Source organism: Pongo abelii, chromosome 16 (assembly GCF_028885655.2).
Source record: "Pongo abelii isolate AG06213 chromosome 16, NHGRI_mPonAbe1-v2.0_pri, whole genome shotgun sequence".
Taxonomy (NCBI): Eukaryota; Metazoa; Chordata; class Mammalia; order Primates; family Hominidae; genus Pongo; species Pongo abelii.
This window is the reverse complement of record NC_072001.2, coordinates 70,385,985-70,405,327: the sequence shown is the minus strand read 5'-3', so window position 1 is coordinate 70,405,327 and position 19,343 is coordinate 70,385,985. Positions and strand designations below refer to the sequence as shown.

General features: G+C 39.6%; 1 protein-coding gene across 7 annotated transcripts in view; it reads left to right on the top strand.

Annotated features, from left to right (window-relative positions):
• The window catches only part of AAGAB (alpha and gamma adaptin binding protein), a 59,119-nt gene that overhangs the window by 6,152 nt on the left and 33,624 nt on the right, over nucleotides 1-19,343 (top strand). For 4 of the 7 annotated variants that reach the window (NM_001131313.1, XM_009249941.4, XM_009249942.4 and 1 more), the window contains 3 exon segments: nucleotides 16,765-16,955; nucleotides 17,081-17,177; nucleotides 17,517-17,606. In NM_001131313.1, the coding sequence (NP_001124785.1) occupies nucleotides 16,765-16,955; nucleotides 17,081-17,177; nucleotides 17,517-17,606 (378 nt within the window). 7 annotated transcript variants of the gene reach the window in all.

Here is a 19,343-nt window from a genome sequence, read left to right as displayed (position 1 = left end):
GTATTTTGAGTGCACTCTTTGGTTTACTCTGGGAATAAGTAATTTTTACTTAAGCAAAGTTACTTATTTTGTTGTGGTAAGAGGATTCTGCCTTTAATTGGATTGTATATTTCTATGTCTTTATTTTCTTCAAAGAATGGAAGATTGGGCCAGCAAGATGTACCACAAGGGCCTAGAGTTGTCATCACAGAGTGATTCAGTAGATGGTCAGATGAGGGCAGTGATTTCAACTGAAGACTGGGGTGAGGGAACTGATTGTTTTTAGCTATGATACTTAATATATTTACATTTTTTCAACCAACGTTAAAAGAAGGATTGATTTTTATGTTTATTAAAAGAGGGAGGTTGTCATCAATCTAAAGAGGAAGAGAAGTGTAAATGTTCATACTTTCTCCAGACCCAAAGGGACTTAAAAAAAACATGTCCACATTATGTTCCAGTATGTGTGTATGTGAAATTAAAGTTCAGTAAAACTGTGGTTTCCCAAAGTTGATCAGTTCCCAAAAGCTGGGGAGCTAAGATTCAATTCCAGTTCTATACATGTAAAATATGGTCAACTTAGCAACTAGACTATGTGAATTCAGAGTGCAGGTAGCAGTAGGAGAAATTGCAGTAGGTGATTTTACTATTAAAATGAAAACTATGGCTCTCAAAATCAGTTTACAATTAGTTTATTTTTTGATGGTAGTTGAAGCCTTAGTAGATAAAGTGTGGTAAGTTAAATAATAAATGAAAATGACTCTATTGGTATGCAGTTTGTTTCCTTACTTGTGGAGTAGAGAATTTGACTTTTCGTGTGAAGTTTTAGACTAGTCTTTTAGATATTGTTGATGTGTGAAATGATTATAAGGTGTCCTTTCATTAAATGGCATACCCATAAATGAGGGAGTGGCGGAGAGTAGGAGGAGAAATACCAGTGGAACAGTATTACACATCAGCCCATATTGTACAAAACCACTTATGATACAGAGAATATTTTATCATCCTGGAGGGTTCTGAGCATGTTTAGAATCAGACTTTTGTTTCTGGACCATTTAACTGCTTTGTTTCTGTATGGCAAAAGGTAAAAATCTAGAAAGTATGCAGTGGTCATTTGGTTTAAACAACTTACTGCCTTTTCTCTTAAGGAATATGCCCCAGTAATTCCTCAACAAATAATGACACTCAACAAATAATGCAATCTGATATAAAACCATTTTTTGTAAAGTCAAGGTGTGTCTGGAATTGGTTCCTTCCAGTGGGTTCTTGGTCTCACTGACTTCAAGAATGAAGCCACGGACCCTCGTGGTGAGTGTCCAGAGTTTCTTCCTTCTGGTGGGTTCGTGATCTCGCTGACTTCAGGAGTGAAGCCGCAGACCTTTGTAGTGAGTGTTACAGCTCTTAAAGGTGGCGTGTCCGGAGTTGTTTGTTCCTCCCAGTGGGTTCGTGGTCTCGCTGACTTCAGGAATGAAGCTGCAGACCCTCACGGTGAGTGTTACAACTCATAAAGGTAGTGCGGACCCAAAGAGTGAGCAGCAGCAAGATTTATTGTGAAGAGCAAAAGAACAAAGCTTCCACAGTGTGGAAGGGGACCTGAGCGGGTTGCTGCTGCTGGCTTGGGTGGCCAGCTTTTATTCCCTTATTTGGCCCCGCCCACATCCTACAGATTGGTCCATTTTACAGAGTGCTGATTGGTGCATTTACAATCCTTTAGCTAGACACAGAGTGCTGATTGGTGTGTTTTTGCAGAGTGCTGATTGGTGCATTTACAATCCTTTAGCTAGACACAGAGTGCTGATTGTGTTTTTACAGAGTGCTGATTGGTGTGTTTACAATCCTTTAGCTAGTCCCCACTTAACCCAGGAAGTCCAGCTGGCTTCACCTCTCAATCCCCCCTCTAAACAGGCCACCCCAACTGCTATTGGGAATTGGGCGATGACTGCTCTAGCTACTTCCTGCTGGATGGGGTGAAGAAGGGGCCCTGCAGTTGTAGTGTCCTCTAGAGGGAAAGTCTTTAGGCCAGTGAAAGGGCCAATGGGTTGGTCCAGGGGTCCTCAGTAGAAGTTGTTAGTTGAGCTCATTTGGGGTTCTATTCATAAGACCATCTGTAGCTTGATGGCCTCGATCGTAGAGGAAACAAATTTGACAAGGAGGCTAAAAATACAGAACCCAAAGGCAAGTAATAGCAAGATGGCTGTCACAGGACCTAAAAAGGGGAGAAGCCATGTTGCCCTACTCCAGAGGTTGATATAAGAGTTTGAAAGGCATTGTCTGATTTCAGAAGCCTTTTTCTGTAAACACCAGGCAGCATCTCGTACTATCCCTGACTGGTTAGTGTAAAAAAATACTCTTCCCTTAAGAAGGTGCAGAGTTCTCCTTTCTCAGCAGTGAGGAGGTCTAGGCCTCACGGTTTTGGAGAGTCACTGCTGCCAAAGAGTCTATTTGGGATTGTTAAGGATAGATATCATTATTTCTTGCAAACTGTCTGAGAAATCCTTTGAGAGTATGTGGTAGTAGGATAATACATGTTACATTGTTAACTTTTAGCCAACTTTACTTTTGTTGAAAACCTTGTAAGTTTGGGATTTCAATTATTCTTTGCTATTAATAAGACCTCATTCAGTCCATATTAACTTAGAATTGGTATAGATGGCTCCTTCCTGATAGTGTAAGTACTTTAAAGTTTGGCTGAGTGCAAACAATGCAAACAACTCATGAACGTTTGAGCAGACCAATTGTTAGGCAATTTTCCTAACTCTGCTTCTGCAAGAGTTTCCTTATCACTTACTGAATACCCATTGTGTCTTTTTCCCTTAATCGCCCTGGAGGAACCATCTATTATCCTGTCCTGAAGGGAGTTCTTCCTAGGTCTGGTCAGACCTTTGTATAGTAATTAATTAAGCTTTAGATCCCCTGTTAGGAAACCTGCTGGGTTAAGGATTTTTGATAGGAAGGCTATGGGTTGTCAGTGGCCTCAGTGCTTTCGAGCTACACCCTTGTTTACACTGACAACAAAGTGGTATTGGAGTGTTATAGGGTTATGGAGAAGACCTTGAATTATCAATTATAGGTTTTAAATTTACCCTGGCTTTTAAAGGAATAGGGTACACTTTTTTCTTTACTACTTTTCTCTTTCTCTCTCTTTGACTTATTCTTTGTCTCTGTCTCTTCCTCTCTTTCCTTCTCTCTTTGACTTTCTGCCTCTCTGTCTCTTCCTCTCTCTGCCTCCTTCTCTTTGTCTCTGTTTCTTCCTCTCTCTTTCTCTGACTTTCTCTTTCTCTCTTTCCTTCTGTCTTTGACTTTGTCTCTCTCTCTCTTTCTCTCTGACTCCCTTTGTCTGTCTCTTCCTCTCTTTTCTTCTCTCTTTGACTTTCTGCCTCTGTCTCTTCCTCTCTCTGTCTCTTTGACTCCTTCTTTGTCTCTTCTCTTCCTCTCTCTCTCTGACTTTCTGTCTCTTTCTCTCTTTCCTTTCTGGTGGTCTTTCCCTGCCTCTGCCAGCCGCTTATGCTGCTGTTCTCCCTTCTTCCCCTTTTGATGGCTTCAGCAGTGTAAGACTGCTACCTCTTTGGGTTTTTGCACTGCGTGCAATAACTCCATGGTTTCCTTATGATATTTAATGGGGGTTCCCCCAAAAGTTAGGAGCTCCCTTTCTTTCCGTATTGCATCATGGGCATGTAGGATTAGATAAGCATACTTACTATGTGTAGCAAAGTCTCCCAATTACAACTGAGGAGGTGGGAGAAATACCTGGTTATAGGCTGTCCCAGGATTCCTTGGATGGTAACGGACCTTGAGGACAGATGTCTGGGACAGGAGATTAACATTGAGAATGCCATGCCACTGTCTATGAGAAAGTCAATTTCCTGGCCATCAATGGTTAAATGTACCTGGGGCTCAGTGAGAGTGATGACATGAGTTGGTGCTTGCCCCAGGCACCTTCAGTTGTGTTGTTGGATCATCTGGTTGGTGGCTTCTGGCCCAGAGAACCTTTGTCCTCTGGGGCAGTGCACCTTCCAGTGATTGCCTTGGCATAGTGGACATGGGTGAGGGGGCAGCTTCATTGGACAATCTTTTTAAAAGTGTCCTCACACACCACACTGATAACAAGCCCCACCAGGTGATTGGCCTGCTCCGTTTTCTGTCCTCTCTGAACCACCAAGGTTTGTTTGTCTGAGGGCCATGACTAAGGCTCTAGCCTTTCTCTGATCTCGCTTTTCCTTTTGGGCCTGTTCCTCTTAGTCCCTATTACAGAACACCGAGGTTGCCAGGTTTAATAATGCCTCCAGATTTTGTTCAGGGCCCAGGGCTCACTTTTGGAGCTTTTTCCTGGTATCTGCAACTGATTGGGTAATAAACTTATCTTTTAGGATCAATTGACCCACAAGTGAGTCAGGTGACAGGGGAGTATATTTTCTTAAGGCCTCCTGTAGCCACTCGAGGAAGGCAGAAGGGTCTTCTTCCTTTCCCTGAGTTATGGTGGATATCACTGAATAATTCATGGGCTTTTTCCTAATTCTCCTTAGTCCTTCTAGAACACAGGTCAACAGATGTTTGTGACTCCAGTCCCCATGATCTGAGTTGAGGTCCCAGTGGGGATCCATACTGGGGACAGCTTGCTGACTGGTAGGGAATTTGTCCCTTTCTTTGGTTGTCATTCTGTCATTTACTTGACTAAGATACCAGTTATCTCCAAACTCTCGGGCTGCAGCTAAAGCCACATTCTTTTCATTAAAGGCCAGGGTTTGATCTAATAGCATGACATCTCTCCAAGTGAGGTCAAAGGTTTGCCCTAGACCCTGTAGGACATCTGTGTACCTATCAGGATCATCTGAAAACGTCCCCAGGTTTGCCTTGATCTGCTTTAAATCAGAGAGGGAGAAGGAGACATGTACCCGGGTTGGGCCAAAGTCCCCTCCCTCTACAGCTTGAAGGGGACATAACCGATAGCCTGGGGGTTTTTGTGGTCCTTTGGAGATTTCTTTGCTTGTTTCCTTCTGGGCCGGGGAGATTAGAGGAGGCTGATCATTAATAAGAAGGGGAGCTATAGGGAAGCTAGGATATGGGGGTAAGCTGAGAGGTCCTCCTGTGGGATGTAAATTGCAAGCTTTGCATAGTTATGTGTTCTTCAATGAAAAGAAAGCTTGGACATAGGTATTTCACTCCATTTGCCTTCCCTCTTACAGAAAAGGTCAAGCTGCAGGATAGTATTGTAATTTATACTTCCCTCAGGTGGCCATTTTTCCCCATCAGAGAGAGAATAATGGGGCCAAGCCATAATGCAGAAAAAAATGAGCCACCTCTTTTTCAGGGTTTGTGGGTCAAATTGGTCCCAGTGGCTTAGGATGCATTTAAAGGGTGAGTGTTTCCCATCTGAAAGACAAAACCACCCGCGGTTTTGGTTTGTTCCCCTCCTCCCCACCCAAGAATCCGCAATGGTCCCTGGACCCTGCTGATCGGAATAGTTGCGCTCACTGACACAGCAGCAGAAACACCTCTTGCCCAAGAACCTGCAACGGTCCCTGGACCCTGCTGATGGGAATAGTTGCGCTCACCAACACAGCAGTAGAAACACTAGTTTTCCTCCTAGACCACAAGGAGGACGGGGAAGGTCAGATTTAGTGGCCCTTACTGACGCATTCTCGAAAACCTGCACCCTTGCCTGTCCTCCTAGACCACAAAGAGGACCGAGGAAGGTCGGATTTAGTGGCCCTTACCAACACATTCTTGAAAACCTGTTAGAGTCCTAAGCATTCTCCTGTTAGTGTTGGGACTTTACCCTTGTCCTATAAAGATGTTGTGCCCCAAAAATGAACTGGAGGGCCATACCCTGAGGGAGGGAAGGGATCTCCAGGGTTGGAAGAGTGATGCCTTTTGTTCTCACTTCTCATCATATGGATAGGAAGGATATCATTTCTGAGCTCCCCATATCCTAGCTTCAGGAATATATTTTGTTAGGCATGCTAGTCTGAGGAGGGATCCTAAAATTCCAGATAAGATAGTCCCCCCACCCCCGATGGGGGCTTTGGGCAAAAAATGTCTTTCTGATTGGTGAGCCCTGGTGAGTAAAGAAGGGAATAGAGTCCTGGAGTTTATACTAGAAATCATTCTCATAGGAGAAACTAGAAAAGCACCAGAGACAGGGAGTAGTTTTTAGAAGCAGGACTAGCCTCAGAGAAGAGAGGCAAGAGAAAGTTTGTCTGACAGGCATTAGGACCCAGGAGGCAAGAGTCAGGATAGATAGGATAGATGGGTGAGTCTCGCTTGGGCGACTTAACTTTGAGAGTTCTGCTCATGGCCACAGGGTCAACCAACTTGTTGTCAGGACCCCAGAGCTGAATGGCTTTCCTCTCTGTCGACCCTCAGCTCAGCCCAGAAGTGCAGGAAAAGTGGAAGCTGGTTCCAGGCAAACCAACGCTCCCAGCTCCGAAAAGTTTGGGGTTGTTAGAGAGCCCTTTCCTAGAAAGCCTGACACCCGTGTCTTTAGCCTGGCGGCTGCGTTAGTCACTTTTAACTGGCCGACAGGTGCCCGGTGTTTAGCCCCCGAATTCTAAGGAAAAATAGGACAGAATAGCAAGCGAAAGGGGTCTGATGGTACTCACCGCTTGGCGATAGTCCCTTCATGGTCGCCAAAATGTGTCCAGGATTGGTTCCTTCTGGTGGGTTCTTGGTCTCGTTGACTTCAAGAATGAAGCCACGGACCCTCGTGGTGAGTGTTACAGTTCTTAAAGATGGTGTGTCCAGAGTTTGTTCCTTCAGATGTTCAGATGTGTCTGGAGTTTCTTCTTTGTGGTGGGTTTGTGGTCTCGCTGATTTCAGGAGTGATGCCGCAGACCTTCACAGTGAATGTTACAGCTCTTAAAGGTGGCACATCCAGAGTTGATTGTTCCTCCCAGTGGGTTCGTGGTCTCACTGACTTCAGGAATAAAGTTGCAGACCCTCATGGTGAGTGTTACAGCTCATAAAGGTAGTGCGGGCCGAAAGAGTGAGCAGCAGCAAGATTTATTGTGAAGAGCGAAAGAACAAAGCTTCCACAGCATGGAAGGGGACCTGAGTGGGTTGCCGCTGCTGGCTCAGGTGGCCAGCTTTATATTCTTTTATTTGGCCCTGCCCACATCCTGCTGATTGGTCCATTTTACAGAGTGCTGATTGGTGCATTTACAATCCTTTAGCTAGATACAGAGTGCTGATTGGTGTGTTTTTACAGAGTGCTGAGTGGTACATTTACAATCCTTTAGCTAGACACAGAGTGCTGATTGGTGTGTTTTTAAAGGGTGCTGATTGGTGTGTTTACAATCCTTTAGCTAGTCCCCACTCGACCCAGGAAGTCTAGCTGGCTTCATCTCTCAAAGGCATGAAAATTATTTTAAATTTGGACATAACATTGTATTTATGTTGGAGCCACTACACAGATACCACAAATACGTCTCTAATAATTCTTATTCAGGAATCAATATTGACATAGATTAAGATGGACCAGGACAGTTGTGAAACTGTTTTTTCATTTTTTATTTGAGCCAGGATCTTGCTCTGTCACCCAAGCTGGAGTGCAGTGGTGTGATCTCGGCTCACTGCAGCCTTCGCCTCCCGGGCTCAAGTGATTCTCCTGCCTCAGCCCCCTGACCCCACCACAAGTAGCTGGGACTACAGGCTCATGCCACCACACCTAGCTAATATTTGTATTTTTTTGTAGAGAAGGGGTTTTGCCGTGTTGCTCAGGCTGATCTTGAACTCCTGAGCTCAGCTGATCTGCTCACCTTGGCCTCCCAAAGTGCTGGGGTTACAGGTGTGAGCCAGCGCACCTGGCCTGTTGTGAAACTATTAAAGAGGCTTTATGATATTTTAGGTTCAGTAACAAAAACCTATTTAGAGTTTAATTTTCCATACAGACTTGATGGCTGGTTTGACACAGAAGTGGAAAAAAGTGTCACTGTATTTGGATCAAACTCCAGCCTGCTGAGATCAGGAAAATGTTTGATCATTTGGTAATAAACAACACTGTGATCTTGATGTAACAGGGTGGCTGTTCTGTCTGAATTTTCCTGGGGTTGTATAGGATTTCTGTGGGGGGAAAAAAAATCTGTGGATTGAATTCTATCTTTTTTTAAGCTATCTGACTTTAAACAAGTTAACTTCATTCCATGAATATTGACCAGATTTGTTCACATGTGCCATCCATTGTTCTAAGTACCTAAAATATTATGTGTCTCAGTCACCTACCTTATTAGTAATGGGGTCAGTGTCTCCCAGTTTCTATGGTTTTTAGCAGCTTTTTGGAATATAAGTAGTATACAATCTGCCTGTTTTAATTGTATAATTCAGTGTTTTTTAATACATTTACGGATTTGTGCAACCATCATTACAATCTGATTGTAGAACATTTCCATCATCCCAGAAGGAACTTTGTGACTATTTGCAGTCACTCCTCAGCTCCATGAAACCACTAATGTACTTTTTGTCGTTATAGATTTGCCTTTTCTGCACATTTTATATAAATGGAATCATAATATGTGGTCTTTTGTGTCTGGCTTCTTTCACTAGCATAATGTTTTTGAAGTTCATCTATATTGTAGCATGTACTTCATATTCCATTGTATGGATATACCACATTTTGTTTATCCATTCATCAGTTGATGGACATTTGGATTGTTTCCACTTTTTGGCTATTGTGAATAATGCTGTTATGAACATTCTTGTGCAAGTTTTCATGGGACATCTGTTTTCATTTCTCTTGGGTGGATGCCTGGGAGTGGAATTGCTGGGTCATATGGTAAATTTATATTTGGTATTTTAAGAAACTGCCAAACTGTTTTCTTCCAGAGTGGCTGCACCATTTTATATTCCCATGAGTGAGGATTCTAATTTCTCCGTATCTTTGGACAATAACAATACTTGTTATTGTCTGTATTTTTTGTTATAGCTATTCTGGTGGATGTGAAGTAGTATCTCATTGTGGTTTTGATTTGCATTTCCTTAATAACTCATGATGTTGAATATCTTTTCATGTTCATATAGTCCATTTTAATATCTTCTTTGGTGAAATGTCTATTCAGATCTTTTTTGCCCACTTTTTTTTTTTTAACTATTTTATTTTTTTAAGACGGAGTCTCACTCTCTTGCCCAGGCTGGAGTGCAGTGGTGTGATCTCGGCTCACTGCAGCCTCCGCCTCTAGGGTTCAAGCAATTCTTGTGCCTCAGCCTCCCAAGAAGCTGGCATTACAGGTGTGTGCCACCACACCCAGCTAATTTTTTGTATTTTTGGTAGAGACGGGGTTTCGCCATGCTGGGCAGCCTTGTCTCACATTCCTGGACTCAAGCAGTCTGCCCACTTTGGCCTCTCAAAGTGCTGGGATTACAGGTGTGAGCCACCGTGCCTGGCTCTTTTTTGCCTGCTTTTAAATTGGTTTTCTGGTCTTCTTATTAATGAAAAAGTTCTTATGTATTCTGGTTACAAGTCCCTTATTGATATATAATTTGCAAACATTTTCTCCTATTCTGTGGCTTGAGTTTTGTTTTTCTTGGTGGTGTCTTGAAACACAATTTTTACTTTCAATAATGTCTTATTAGTGTTTTTGTTTTCCATGATTCGTTGACCATCTGTTGCCCAATAATGATTTTACCCTCCTTTGGATGCTGGGACGTTGGATCTGTTAGCTTTCTGATATTTTCTAACAGGTCAAGCTTATTTTCAATACTTGAGTACAGGGGCTACAGAATGAATGTTCTTCATTATTCATTAAACTTATTCTGTTTTGGGAAATTCATCTCAAACATGTTTGTCTTTTTTTAGAGTAAATTAGCATCTACTGCAGATGGTGTCATTCCTGAGCATTGACATTTCTTATAAGGTTTTATTACTTCATGCTGATTTGTTTATGAAAAATTACCATTTGAATATGAAAATTATTTTTATCTCATAATTGTCCTGTTTAGGCTTATGAATTCTTCTAGAAATCTACCATTCATAGATTATTTTCAAAGCTTCTAAGGTTAATTGCCAATAATTTTTATGGTTAATAATCAAAGAAGACTTGAGATAGACTTTATCAGAGATAGATTTTATTAGATATAAATGGAAGATATTTTTATCTGGGGTAGGAGGTTGTGATGCCTGACTGTAATGACTAGTTTCAGCTCTTCGAGAAAGAATAAAACCAATTTTGCATTCCAGAACTTTTATTTTGTTTCATGAATACAGCTAAGTAAATTCCATAAGGTTTCTTTGCTGTAGATCAGGGTATCTCAGCTTCGGCACTGTTGATCTTTTGGGCCGGACAATTCCTTGTCTTGTGGGGCTGTCTTGTGCATTGTAGGATGGATGTTTAGCAGTATTTTTGACCTCTACTCACTAGATGCTAGTAGCATCCCCCTATTGTGATGACCAAAAATGTCTGCAGGTGTTGACCTTTGTCCCCTTGGCAGGGTTGGGGAGAATCACATCCCCATAGAGAACCACTGCTTTAGGGGTATATTTAGAACTAGCAACGGAATTCAGAGAAGTGCCCTACCCCTCTAAAATATAGGTAGGAATTGTCCATCAGCTGTGCCACTAGGATTGACAAAGTGGTCTTTGCATGCAGCCCATAAAACTTAAAGGCTGATGTTTCCTGCTTGATCTTTATAAAACCCTTCTTCATATTCTCGCTCCCTTTCCTGATGGCTTCTTTATGTTCTTGTGTGTGTGTGTGTGACTGTATTGTAAGGTCTTCTAAAAGCAAGCAGAGACCCCCCCCAACCCCACTGCCTGCTGACTTTCCCCAATTATTTTAAGATGAAGCTGTGGTGACCAATTCCAGATGACTATTGGGAGAAAGTAAACTTGAGGAAAAAGAGGAGGACTGGGTTGGATTTCCTCTGCTTCAGCTTTAAAATGTTTCCACTGTGATATAAAAAGCTTAAGAGCATCTGGAAATGTGAATTTAGAGTGTAACCAGAGAAAAGGGGTGTGTCAGGAAGAGGTAATTAAATGTTGTAAGCAACCCAGAATCTCTGTACTATTGTTAAAGCAGTATGTTGCTTTAACTCAATCCAGTTACTCTTCCCTCAGCAAGTCTGTACTACTCCAGGGACTCTTCCCTCAGCAAGTCTATACTACTCCAGTGACTCTTCCCTCAGCAAGTCTGTACTACTCCAGTGATCGACCTGTCATATAAACTGCAACAAATACCGCATATACTTGCACCAGAAGGCTAGGGTATGATTACACAGGGAACCTCAGATATGAGTTTCCTGACATTTGTCTGTAAAGTCTCAACTCTAATGTTGCACAGTTTTAACCTTTAAATACTACCATGCTACAAAGTCCCTTTCCACTGGAGCAGTATAATCTACTTTTAGTATTTAGGGACTAACCTGTTCACAACTACTACAAAATATTTGACAGAGCAGCACCCACCTTTTATGACATTCTCATGAAGTTGTGGGTAAGAAGTTGTAATTGCTTGCAACAGTATGAATCCGATATGACTTTTAAAAGTCTCTCTTTTCCCTTGCTGGTTAATGAAAACTCTAGGTTTTGAATTTTTCCTAAGTCATATTTTGCTCAGTTCTTTTCTTTCATAATGGCTACTTTTCCTTTCAGCTGACGTCAGACTCTGCTGCCTCCTATAATTTTCCTAATTGCCTTCTCTTCTGTCTCAGCATATGCCTTAGCAGTGGAAAAGAAAAATTTCAACTTTATTTTAGGGAGTGGTCTGGGGTGAAAGGGTGAAGCTGGAGCAGCTTAAAGGAGATGGTTATTTCCTGATTGTAATGTTTCTTACTAACTCCTCAGTGCATCTGTAACCTACCTCTAGTCAGGAGTGCTGTCACAAATGTGAAAAAAAAGTGAGTTGGGAAGAAGGAAATGAATTTTTACTGTGCCCAGTGTCTGCACTTTCTTAGACATAGTTTCATTTCATTCATTTAAGCCTTTTGAGAAGTGTTCTCATCCCCATTTGCAGGTAAGGAAATGAGACACCGAGAGGTTAATCTGCCCAAGGCTTTGCAGAGAGCCAGCATGCAAATGCAGGCCTGTCCGACCCCAGGTCTGTGCTGTCTCTATTTTCCATGCTCTTCTCCCTTCTCGTTAGTACTGACTTCACAAAGGGAAGAAAGAAGAATGTTGGGTCTCCAGAAGAGTGGATCCCATGAAAGACACTCATATCTGGGGTGAGAGGTTATGATGCTTGGCTGTCAAGGCAGTTTCAGTTTATGAGAAAGAATAAAACCAACTTTGCATTCTGAGAAGAGTGCTGGTTTCCGCAAGGATCATCTTGATTTGAAGTGGCAGCTGTCACTTCCCTCAGGGCATAGAAAATATGATTTAACCACTGGACAACTTTGCTTCACAAAGAATGTCATCATTGGTTAAGTGCACTGCTACTGATATTAAAAGCGTACTTAATTACCCTGCTACTGAAGGAGACACAAAAAATCCATAACAGTATCAGCGTGCCTAGTTTAGAATGCACTTGTCTTTTTTGGTGAAGTGGATAGGTGAGGGCATAAGGTAAGGGTTGTGTGTGTGCATATTTATATATAGATAAAATGTGTGTGTGTGTGTGTGTGTGTGTGTGTGTGTGTGTAGGAGAACAGATATTTGTGGTGTTTGGGGAATTCACCTTGAACTTCATGTTGCCTTCTAATTCATGCTAAAGAGAGTATCACCTCTTATTGGTTCTGAACCATAGAAAGCCAGCTGCCTCTTTTCTTTCATTTGATTGGTTACCACATTTATACTTTCTCTGAGGGAAGGATCATTATTAGGATATGCAGGGAACAGTAGAAAGCTGATTAAAAAGAGGAAGATGTTGGATTACTGAACTGAAATGTTGCCTTGGCACATGGCTTCCTTCAAAGCTCTTGAATCTTATTTTCTGTAACTTACCATATGAGATTATAGGGAAAAGAAGTTGACCAAGGATGTGAGAAAGTAAATGGGAGTTACTGGAGAATTGATGGCTTTGTAAAAAGTTTCTCAAATAGGGATAGAGGTTTATACTTGCACTTAATACCGAAGGAAAGGTTTATGTTTGCTACTAGAACTGGGTTGGCATCTAACTTCCTTTGTAAAAGCACTACAAATTAACTGTTGTAAGCTGTGAAATGGAGTTTATAGTAACAGACCTGGCAAGTAAACACCTAGTGTTTGTCTTTTAAAAAATGATGTATTACAGCTCCACCAGGTGGCTGCCAACAGTGTGAATGAGACAGGCTGGCATCGACCAGGAGGAGGGGAAAGCTGCTCTTGATTTTCTTTGTGCATATCGGAGTCTACAACATAATAATTTAGTGAAGGACAAAGAAGGGAGCCCACTGCAGGTTTTTCTAGGAAGTCTGGCAAAAAAACAAAAAAAACAACAACAAAAAAACCTCAAGATCACTGTGACTCATCTTTGACATATAAATACCTGAATGTCATAGACAGTTTTCTGATGGGTTAATTGTGCTGCAGATCCATATATAATTGTGCCCCTATTCTGGCTATTATTTTTGGTGTTCCTAAAAGGGCAGAGGATACTTTAGGTCCATAGACTAGTTTTGGCTTGTGACTATTAGAGACTCAAGTGTGATCCAGCTCAGATGGTAAGTATTGTAACATCACGGTGTAGTAGGAAAGAATGTTGGTGAATTTAATCCAGTTTTAGGCTCTGCTCCTATTATGCAAGTGGCTTCTTTTTTCCTGGGCCTCAGTTTTCTCATCTGTAAAATGAGTGAATTATATTACCTGCTCTCTAGAAACCTTTAGCCATGTGCACAATTTGAATAATTTCATTTTAATTTGGAAAAGAATAAACTTGTTAAGCATTTGAAAATCAAATAGAAAACATGAGGGAAGAAAGCTGTATTTAGTGTAGACATTTACATTTTTTAAATTAAACTCTACATTATGATATTGGTCATAAGAATTAGAATGAGACAGTCTTTACTATTCTCTCCCTAGCTCTAATATGGCACAGATGTGATAATAAAGTCCATATGCAGCCTTGAAGAAAGTGTTTGATTAGACATAAAATGTTAAAAAAAAAAATCTGATAAGTAAATTGAGCTATCAACTTGTTTTAGGCAGCACAGAGAATAAAACAAAAACCAAAGCCCACTAGCTACTGAAACACTGAAATGTGAAATTCATTTTCCCAACTTATTGGTTCCATTCCTGTCTAGGTTTGGAGAAAACAGAAAGGAACAGCTTCTTTCTCCGTGTTAAGTAAATGTCTTAATCATTTGAAAATGAAAGTATAAAATTGAAATTGTAAGCACTCTGAGTAACAAACATTGTTTTGTTCTTTTGTGTTCTAAACATTAATAAAATTAGCCATCATTAATGGATCTAAATATTTTAAATTGCAGTTAATAATGCCATTTTAAGTGATTTTATATTTCTCATGTTGAGGAGCAAAGAAAGCATAACCCCAATTTTTTGATTCCAGTTTTTAACAATACAACCAATTTAGGAAATATCAAGAACTGATTGTAGCAATGATAGGAATATTAGTCCCCCTGCCTTTGTACTTTGCCCCTTAGTAACAAGTGAATTCATTACTGTATTTTCTTATTTGTGCTTCCCTCCTTTAAAAAATACTCAGTTTGCTATTTTTAAAAATTACCCAAGAATGGCTGGGCGCGGTGGCTCATGCCTGTAATCCCAGCACTTTGGAAGGCCGAGGCGGGCGGATCAGGAGGTCAGGAGATCGAGACCATCCCGGCTAACACGGTGAAACCCTGTCTGTACTAAAAATACAAAAAATTAACTGGGCATGGTGGTGGGTTCCTGTAGTCCCAGCTACTCTGGAGGCTGAGGCAGGAGAATGGTGTGAACCCGGGAGGTGGAGGTTGCAATGAGCCGAGATTGTGCCACTGCACTCCAGCCTGCGCGACAGAGCGAGATCCGTCTCAAAAAAAAAAAAAAAAAATTAATGAAGACTGATTTTATGTGGTGGGTCCTTTCACCATTAAAAAATTAGTTTATACATTTTTTTGCTTTTCTCCTTGTTTTAGTTTCTTTCTTTTATATGTGTATTTATCAGCATATTGTGGTATGTGTGTTAGCTGTGCCAGTATTCAGCTCTTAGAAACACAGCCATGTATTACTATGCCACCTTCTTGAAGTTTGGAGTGTTAGATTTGAATGCAATGTAGACTTTGATCTAGTTTTTGTTTTTCTGTGAGACATTTACATGAAAACAACATCTTTGATTTTAATAACTTACCTGTTTCTCCTGTTTATTTCCCACCTGAAATTGTCTTAATGCTCCATAAGGGACATGGCAGCTGGTTGTGATGGAATTGACTGACACTAAGTAAAAGATTATGACTTCGGGTAGAAATTAAGTAGAAAGAACTGCTGATTTCTTAAAGAGATGGGATGCACTCAGATTGTCAAATATTGACATAGACCTTCTGTTAATTTAAGAGTAACAATTCTGCTTTTGGTGAAAAAATTTTAAAAGTTAATTTCATGATATGCTTTATATCAAAGATAAAACCTTAAATTTACTTTAAATTTAATTGTTTTGCTAAAAAAAGGGCCGACCTTTCATTCTTCAGAAGATTAGTTCCTCTTAACGACATGATGAAACTTTACTAATAAAAAGAATTCATGCATGTGTATACTTATACACACACACTTTATACATAATGCCTAGCAGTCTTTTGGACTAAATAATTTCCCCATAACTTTATGTTGAGCAAAAATGATGGCAGCTTTTCAAATATATAATGTTAGCTCTGGGATTTAAAATTTAATTTCTAGTTTTCAATGTCTTGCTAATTATGAGTTTGAGGCACATTTCATTAATACGTGTTCATCTCAGTATGCATTGACGAGGAGTTTGTGACTGTTTTTCATTATATTCTTCTGATAAGTCAATTAATGGCATGTCATTTTACTTCTATAAGCTGATTTTCCACATTTGTATAAAGTGGAGGTTATGAGTATGGGTGTGAGAGACGGGAGTTTAGATTGGAACAACTTCTAATTTCTCTTCCAGTTGTAAATACTGTATAACATAATGGACGCAAAATGCTTCCATGGCTCCATGACCATGTCTATATTCATTTGTTCACCATTGACTTGTCTCTTACTGTGGGGATTTCCTGTTATATACATGCTGCACATAGATTTCCAAAAGATTTAGTTATAATCTAAAACATTTATAGTAATTTGCTTGGCTATTACACATTTAAAATTTACCGGAAGTGTCTTGATCAAACAAGAATTTAGGTTGGCTTTCAAAGAATGTGAACAAGGCTGAATATAAATAGGATTGGGGTCATTTATCAGTATCCATTCTTTTATTTCATTAGCTGAATTAATGTCTAAGCATTCAGTCCAAGAAATATATGTAGCTCTTCTATTTTATTAATGGTTTAGCCTTAATCCTATCTTCCTTTTAGTTTGCAATAAGTACAAAATAGTTACAAATTCTAGAAGATTGTTATTGTCTACCTCCTATGAAGTACTTAAGCAATACAATAAATAGAGCTGTCATTCTTTGTCTTCTACTTGCTCTTTGCTGGATATTTGGTTATATGACTGTTTTTTCCTTTACTACTGTCTAATCTAGTTCACAATGATTTTTGTGTTCGTAAAGAGAAAAAGTCAATGACTTAAATTATATCGCCATAACATTTATAATCAGATGATCAGAGAATATAGGATTAAAGCTAATAAATGCAGGGTCCTTTGAAATCCTCACATAAAAGGAAACAGCGAAAGTACCAGCTTTATCTGGTATCTGACTGAGAAAATCAACCAATGTATATTGGTTTTGCACTTTACATGGTAATGTTGTCATTTATTTTTAGATATTCTTGGAACAGAAGATCTTATTGTCGAATTGACTTCCAATGATGCTGTGAGATTTTATCCCTGGACCATTGATAATAAATACTATTCAGCAGACATCAATCTATGTGTGGTGCCAAACAAATTTCTTGTTACTGCAGAGATTGCAGAATCTGTCCAAGCATTTGTGGTTTACTTTGACAGCACACAAGTAAGACTTTGTTTTCTATGAAGGCTTGAATAAGAAATTATTGCATGCCTTCTTTTTTTCCCATTACATTTTATCTTACTATCTCTTTTCTGTTTTTGTTTGTTTATATTTTTTGTTCCCTCTAGAAATCGGGCCTTGATAGTGTCTCCTCATGGCTTCCACTGGCAGAAGCATGGTTACCTGAGGTGATGATCTTGGTCTGCGATAGAGTGTCTGAAGATGGTAAGGCATGTGGATGGGACAGTAGTTGGTACATGCATTTGCCATTCCTTGATAAACAGAGTACATCTCTTTCTTTAGCTTAGGACATATATCCCATGTGACTTTATTGCTTTATGAAAATATTTTCAGCTATTTTTCTTTGGAATCTTATAATACTTACTTTTTTTCTAAGAATGGATACTTCGGGGCTGAGAAATCATTTTCTTTTTATTATTTTAGATGCCTTTAGAATAACATTGACATTAAGGGAAACACATTGAGATTTGTGAAAAATATTGCAGGAATAGTCATGTTTTATTTTCTTTTTACTTATGAAGATTCTTTTGCATATTATTTTAGGTATAAACCGACAAAAAGCTCAAGAATGGTGCATCAAACATGGCTTTGAATTGGTAGAACTTAGTCCAGAGGAGTTGCCTGAGGAGGATGGTAAGTTTATGTGTTAGTAGAAAATATGGCACTTAGATATGAGAGATTATTTTAATTCAGGGAAGAAAAATCACGGCAAAATTCAAGAAACTTTTTTCCCCAGCTGTTTCAAGGATTTAAGCAAAATCCCTTGATGTAGTCTTACACTTAGTGTAATAATTCATTTATTTGGTTTTACCACCTATTTTAGAACTTCTGAAAATGTGTGTTTTTCTTATGGATAAAGGTATAGGGCTGCTTTCTAAAATCTTTGTCATTTCCATAATCTTTTTTCCTTTCCCCACTGCTGAAGAAGGAGAGTTAGACCTTCATAGTAGTTAAAGTTGATGTTTCTTATTTTGAATTCATAGTAACCTAAGGCTGAATTCCCAAGAATCGCAGGGGACATTTCAAATCCATTTGAATGTCTTTTGGACATTTGAAGCCAAAAAACAGACCCCAAATTTAATCCCCCACCTCCACCCCAGGTAGCTCTGCCATCGCTGTCCTCCGCTGTTGCTGGACCTTCTATTTCTTCCCCTCTTCTACTCCCCTTCCCCATTTCTTTTCTCATCTTTTCTCCTTTGAAGTACACCTGTTGTGGTATCTACCAGGATAAGAGGGTTTTTGGTTCACCAAAACCTTATAATCTGGTACAAGAGATGAAACTTACAGATAATTGAATTACCAAGTGGAATGTCATAAGTATTATAGAAGAAATAGTAGTGCTGTGGTATTTTAGAGACCAGAGAGCTTATTTTTGTTTAAAAGTGCAGAGAACGTGTTGGCATTGTGAACTCTCACGTGTCAGCTGCTCCATGGGGAAGAAGTTAGAAAAGGTCCTGGGCTTGTAGTGAGAGGACTGGTGGAGAGGTGGCATTATGAATATGCCAGTTGTTCCAAAAGACATTCTGGGCAGGGGCACCCAACGTGAATTAAAGTACATAGATAAGACATAAGCAGTCATTTCAAGAAACTTGTATTTTTTTTTAAGGAATTAAGAAATATTTTTCTATATTCTGGTTTTATTTATAATTTTTCCAAAATGCTGTTACCTTTGAGAATAAAACCTGCTAGAGAAGAAAAGAACAAAACTGAAATAAAAAGTCTGGTTTTTCTTCTTGCTCATTTTAAAGAGTGTTGAAAATTAGCATGTACATCTTTTTCTGTGTTTTTCTAGGTCCCTGAAACTTGTGCCCTGTTTTGTGTATGTGAGCCTGTGTGATTTCTGGCACTAGAATTTTCTCTTTCTCTTGTCCTTGGGAGTCAGTATTTGACTGTTATCATTTTGGAATCTCTGCTTCTTTATACTACTATATTTCTCGTAGCCCTTTGTCTGAATAATGTTCTTGTATTCATTCAGCTTAATCTTAAAATGGGTTTTTTGATATGTCATCTTTAGGTAAGGTAATGAAAACCTTCGTAGACTTTTAAAATACAAACTATTCCTAAGCCATATTTCCTCATCTTTTACTTGCATGTATTATTCGAACCTGAATATAGGACTTTATGCTAGTTTGTATTCATTTTCCTCTTACTGGTACTAGCTCTTCATTTCAGACCACATTTTTGGTTCCTGGTTATATCATCTAAAGTATTAGTTATTCTTTTGAGAATTAAGTCATTCACAATTAAGATAAACATGACTTTTAGGTCTTCATCCAAACATTGGTGGTGATAAACTTATCTTGGTAGAGTATTTTCTTTCTTTATTTTTATTTATTTATTTATTTGAGACAGAGTCTGTCTCTGTTGCCC